Genomic DNA, 6,511 nt, shown 5'->3' on the forward strand with positions numbered 1-6,511 from the left:
TAAAAAACCTGTACCCCAAAGCCCGGTGTGCCGGTTCACCGAAGCTCCGGCTGAGGTTTTACTGAGCACCCGCAGGCGCCTGTGTAATCAATAAACTGCCTCTTGCTTTTGCAGCCAGTGATCACGTCAGTTCTTCCTTGGACAGGGGGTCTGAGGGTCTTTCATTTGGAGGTTCCACCGAGATTTCCCTTCGACACCCCGAACCCCTGCCCGAGGAACGGCCAAATACTCTGGGAGGTGAGTTAAGCTGGCCAGCAGGGGGTTATTGTCTGTCTTTGTCTGTCTTGTGTAGTTGCTTTGTCTTGTTCGTTCTGAAGCGCAGCGATTGTACTTTGTAGGGGCACGCGTGTTCCAATTTGTAGTTTGGGCAGTCTGAGAGGGAGTTGACGGACTCTGACTTCTCTCCTGCTACCCTGGGAGACGTCCCAGGGGTTTAAACCTTTGAATGCTTTCGCTTTTGAATACTTTTGGTTTTGAATACTTTTGGTTTTGAATACTTTTGGTTTTGAATACTTTTGGTTTGTGCTGAAAGCGTTCTGAATTTGAATCCCTTTGCTTTTGAATGCTTTCGGGCTGTGCCGAAAGCGATTTGAATACCTTTGGTTTTGAATGCTTTCGGGTTGTGCCGAAAGCGTTTTGAATTTGAATACCTCTGGTTTTGGATACTTTCAGGTCGTGCTGAAGCCGAAAGCGTTTTGAATTTGAATCCCTTTGCTTTTGACTTGTTTGGTGCTCGATTCGTCGGGACTTGTTTTTGGCCGGAGGGGCTTGCACTCTCCGACATTTGATTTCCTCGGTCCGTGCCGAGGACGCGCAGCGTTTGTAATCTGTTGTCTCGTCTGTGTTTTCTTGTGTCCTGTGCCTGTTTCTTAATTTCCTTTTTACCAGCGAGACTGAAATGGGGCAATCCATGGTAACCCCTCTGAGTCTCACCCTCGACCATTGGAAGGATGTCCGGAACCGGGCCAACGGCATGACGGTCGAGATCACGAAGAAAAAATGGATAGCACTCTGCACCTCTGATTGGCCAGCCTTCAATGTCAGCTGGCCCAAAGAAGGAACTTTTAACCCTAACCTTATTTCACAGGTTAAATCCCAAGTTTTCCTTGTAGGACCCAGAGGACACCCAGATCAAGTTCCGTACATCGTGACCTGGGAAAATCTAGTCTCCGACCCACCTCCGTGGGTCGCCCCTTTCTCCACTCCCCTCCCCTCACCCCCTTCTCCTCTTAGCCGTTCCCTCTCCCCGCCACCTCCTCCGTCTGCGCCCCTTGCTCCCATTCCAGCACCATCCACCCAAAGCACTAGGTTATACCCTATAATAAATAAGTCTAAAACCCAAACCCCAGCCTCAAACAGGCCAAAGTCGCAGACAATCCTCCCATCCGAGGAACCCATCCTGTTAGACCTAATGACAGAGGAGCCCCCACCCTATCCACCTCAACCTCACCCGGCTCCAGCTCCCCATTCAGATTCCTCCGGAGAAGAGGAAGAATCACCTGTCACCAGCGCCCCTCCAAACCCATCCCCCATGGTGGGGCGGCTCCGGGGACGACGAGAACCCCCAAATCCGGGAGAAATTTCAAAAGCCTTCCCCTTGCGCCAGACCGGGGGCCCTAATGGTCCATACCAGTACTGGCCATTCTCCGCCTCCGATCTTTATAATTGGAAGACTCATAACCCCCCTTTCTCTAGTGACCCGGTTGCCTTAACTTCTCTGATCGAGTCTGTTCTAGTAACCCACCAGCCAACCTGGGATGATTGTCAGCAACTCCTCCAAACTCTTCTCACCTCTGAGGAGAGACAAAAAGTATTACTGGAGGCTCGAAAGAATGTTCCTGGGGACAATGGGCGTCCCACTCAACTCCCCAATCTAATTAATGAAGCCTTTCCCTTGACGCGGCCTGATTGGGATTACAACACTGATGAAGGTAGGAACCGCCTACGTCTCTATCGCCAGTTACTTATAGCGGGTCTCCATGGAGCAGGGCGACGGCCCACTAATTTGGCCCAGGTAAGACAGACTATCCAGCGGACGGAAGAAACCCCGACCGCATTCCTAGAGAGGTTAAAAGAGGCTTATCGAAGATTTACTCCCTTCGACCCAGATAGTGAGGAACAGAAGGGCAATGTCTCTATGGCATTCATTTGGCAATCTGCCCCTGACATTAGAAGCAAGTTACAGAGACTAGATAATTTGCAGGACTTCTCCCTAGCAGATTTGTTGAAGGAAGCAGAAAAGATTTACAATAAGAGGGAAACTCCAGAAGAAAAAGAGGAGAGAATTAGGAAAGTGCAGGAGGAAAGGGACTCACGATACCGAGAGGAACTAGATAGGAGGGATCAAAAGCGTACTAAAGAAATAAGTAAGGTACTGGCTGCAATAGCTCAGACAAGGCCGCAAGAGACTAGGTTAGGGAGAGAAAGGGAGCAAAGCAGGGCCCAAGTGGAACGTGACCAATGTGCCTACTGCAGGGAAAAAGGACACTGGGCTAGGGACTGTCCAAAGAATTCAAAAAGGCTCCCCGACTCAAGGAAATACCCAAACCGAGCCCCCCAATTGCTGGCATTGGATGACGAAGATTAGGGGTGTCAGGGCCAGGAGCTCCCCCCTGAGCCCCGGGTAACTCTTCAAGTGGGGGAGCACCCGATTACTTTCCTAGTAGACACCGGAGCCCAACATTCGGTACTAACCCAAGCTCCAGGGCCCTTGAGCAGCAAGACCACATGGGTCCAAGGAGCCACCGGGTGCAAATCTTACCGATGGACTACTAAACGAGAAGTGCATCTTGCCTCAGGTAAAGTCTCCCACTCATTCTTACATGTACCTGATTGTCCATACCCGCTACTAGGAAGAGACTTACTGACAAAATTGAAAGCTCAAATTCATTTTGAAAATGGAAAAGCCTCAGTCAGTGGACCAAACGGGGCTCCTTTACATGTACTAACCTGTAAATTGGAAGATGAGTACCGGCTATTTGATATCACCCCACAACCCGATCAGAACATGAACTATTGGGTTACTACTTACCCAGAAGCTTGGGCAGAAACTGGAGAAATAGGGATGGCAATACGCCAGCCCCCTATAGTGATTCCACTTAAGACTACTGCCTCCCCTATTAACATCAAGCAGTACCCCATATCAATGGAGGCTTACCAGGGCATTAAGCCACACATCCAGCGGCTCTTAAACCAGGGCATTCTAACCCCTTGTCGATCGCCCTGGAATACCCCCTTACTCCCAGTTAGGAAGCCTGGGACTAAAGATTATCGGCCAGTTCAGGACTTAAGAGAAGTGAATAAAAGGGTAGAAGATATTCACCCCACGGTGCCTAATCCCTACAACCTCCTGAGCACCCTGCCTCCCACTCACACTTGGTATACAGTATTGGATTTAAAGGACGCTTTCTTCTGCCTAAGGTTAAGCCCCCAAAGCCAGGCCCTCTTTGCATTTGAATGGAGGGATCCTGAGGAGGGGCTCTCCGGGCAGCTGACCTGGACCAGACTACCGCAGGGATTTAAAAATAGCCCGACACTCTTTGACGAGGCTTTACACCAGGACTTGGCCGAATTCCGGGTAAGACACCCCTCCTTAATAATGCTCCAATATGTGGATGACATCTTATTAGCAGCCACTTCCAAAGAGGAATGCCTGGAAGGAACGAAAGCGTTACTGCAAACCCTAGGGCAACTAGGGTACCGGGCATCAGCCAAAAAGGCACAAATTTGTCAAACCAAAGTTACTTACCTTGGCTATGAGTTGCGTGATGGCCAAAGGTGGCTAACCTCAGCCAGGAAAGAGACTATTTCAAGCATCCCAGTCCCCAAGAACCCTAAGCAGCTGCGGGAATTTCTGGGGACTGCAGGATTTTGCAGACTGTGGATTCCCGGGTTCGCAGAAATCGCAGCCCCTTTGTATCCACTGACAAAACAAAACAACCCATTTACTTGGACTGAGGAACATCAGATGGCATTTGATCAAATTAAATTAGCCCTCCTGTCTGCCCCTGCCTTAGGTCTGCCAGATGTCACCAAACCTTTTGATCTGTTTATAGACGAGAAGCAAGGCTATGCTAAAGGAGTCCTAACCCAAAAATTAGGACCTTGGAGGCGTCCTATAGCCTACTTGTCCAAGAAATTGGATCCTGTAGCATCCGGATGGCCCCCCTGCCTTCGGATGGTGGCGGCTGTCGCCATCCTAATTAAAGATGCCACCAAATTGACTCTGGGACAGTCACTAACTTTACTAACACCCCATACCATTGAAGCCATTATTCGTCAACCTCCCGACCGCTGGATTTCTAATACCCGGCTCACCCACTACCAATCTCTGCTGCTGGACACAGATCGAATCCAATTCGGCCCCGTTGTCACCTTAAACCCAGCAACACTCCTGCCCCTTCCAGGGGGACCCACCCCCCATAACTGCCAGCAGATTCTTGCAGAAACCCAAGGAACCCGACCAGATCTCACAGATCAACCCATGAAGGACGCAGAGCTGGTGTGGTACACGGATGGGAGCAGTTATCTACTTAATGGGGAACGACGGGCGGGAGCAGCCATCACCACCGAGTCAGAGGTAATTTGGGCAAGTGCACTACCGGGAGGGACTTCAGCTCAGCGGGCAGAATTAATAGCCTTAACACAGGCATTAAAACTAGCTGAAGGAAAGAAACTCAATGTGTATACAGACAGTAGGTATGCCTTCGCCACCGCTCACATTCATGGAGAAATTTATCGACGGCGAGGATTACTAACTTCAGATGGAAAGGAGATCAGAAATAAAACTGAAATTTTAGCCTTACTAAAGGCCTTGTTCTTGCCAAAGAAGCTAAGCATAATACACTGTCCCGGCCACCAGAAGGGGGATCACCCGGAGGCAAAAGGGAACAGGCTGGCCGATGAGACTGCAAGGAATGCGGCTCTAGGGCCACAACTCCTAGTAACCACCCTATTGCCACAAAAGGTTAAAAAGTCGCCTGAGGATTTCGACGAGCATTGGGTCTATGAGGACCCAGATTTGGACGTTGTGCAACACCTAGAGGCCACCTATAACCCGGTTGAAGGCACATGGGAATACCAGGGAAAAACTGTAATGCCTATTAAACACACCAAGGAACTAATAAGGTCCTTGCACAGACTTACTCATTTGGGAGCCAAAAAGATGAGAACCCTCCTGGATCGTGGAGAAGGGAATCTATACCTACCTCACAGAGACTCAATCATCAGGCAAGTTGTAAAAAATTGTCAAGCTTGTGCTCAGGTTAACGCAGGTAAAATAAAATTTGGGATTGGAACCCGGGCCAGAGGGCACAAGCCTGGAACCAGTTGGGAAGTCGACTTCACAGAAATCAAACCTGGTATGTATGGATACAGGTATCTTTTAGTTTTTGTGGACACTTTTTCAGGATGGGTAGAAGCATATCCCACTCGGCATGAGACTGCTAAAATTGTGGCAAAGAAACTGTTGGAAGAAATTTTTCCAAGGTATGGTATCCCAGGGACTATTGGATCAGATAACGGGCCTGCCTTCACCTCCCAGGTAAGTCAGTTAGTGGCCAGTACATTGGGGATTAATTGGAAATTACATTGTGCTTACCGACCCCAAAGCTCAGGGCAGGTAGAAAGAATGAATAGAACCATCAAGGAGACTTTAACTAAATTAACGCTTGAAACTGGCACTAGAGACTGGGTGCAACTCCTACCATTAGCTTTGTACAGGGCCAGGAACACCCCTGGCCCTCAAGGACTAACCCCCTTTGAAATTCTGTATGGTGCCCCACCACCTGCTGTCAATTTCTATGAAACTGAGATTTCTGCTCTGTTCACCCCCACCCTGCAGACTCATTTACGTGCATTGCAGTTAGTCCAAAATGAAGTCTGGAAGCCCCTAGCGGCAGCCTACAAGGAACAACTGGAGAAACCAACAGTGCCACACTCCTTCAAGATAGGAGACACCGTTTGGGTCCGGAGACATCAGAACAAAAACCTCGAACCTCGCTGGAAAGGACCATACACCGTCTTACTGACCACCCCCACCGCCATCAAGGTGGACGGCATCGCAGCCTGGATCCACGCAGCCCACGCGAAAGTGGCACCTCCACCAGACTCCATCTCTACACCCCAAGAATCAGCATGGAAATTACAACGCACTCAAAATCCCCTAAAGATAAGACTTGCTCGCGTTTGATTGTCCTTATTGTTTGTTTTCCTTTCATAGTAACCAGTCACAGTCCCCATACCCCTATGCGACTAACTTGGCAAGTTTACTCTCAAACTGGAGAAATAGTTTGGACTACTGCTGCGGTCCATACCCCAGGAGCGTGGTGGCCTGATCTAACTCCGGATTTTTGTCAACTAGTTGCGGGCCTAGACTGGTGGGACATACCCGACCAGCAACCCAACCAACTCAGTTCTAATACGGCCCCTAAGATTCAACAGGACATCGCTCCAGGGTGCTCAACCCCGGTCGCCAGGTGCCGGTTGGCCCAATCTGATTTCTATGTATGCC

The 6,511-nt window shown here is 49.6% G+C and overlaps 1 protein-coding gene across 1 annotated transcript; it reads left to right on the forward strand.

The window, feature by feature from the left end:
* Positions 1-519: 519 nt before the first annotated feature.
* On the forward strand, positions 520-6,190 carry LOC124975751 (uncharacterized). The gene is given in 2 exon segments (XM_047538318.1): positions 520-2,987; positions 5,778-6,190. Coding segments are annotated over 2 exon segments (2,502 nt in total). The 5' UTR covers positions 520-898.
* Positions 6,191-6,511: the final 321 nt, after the last annotated feature.

The sequence above is a fragment of the Sciurus carolinensis genome, unplaced genomic scaffold (assembly GCF_902686445.1).
Source record: "Sciurus carolinensis unplaced genomic scaffold, mSciCar1.2, whole genome shotgun sequence".
Lineage (NCBI taxonomy): Eukaryota > Metazoa > Chordata > Mammalia > Rodentia > Sciuridae > Sciurus > Sciurus carolinensis.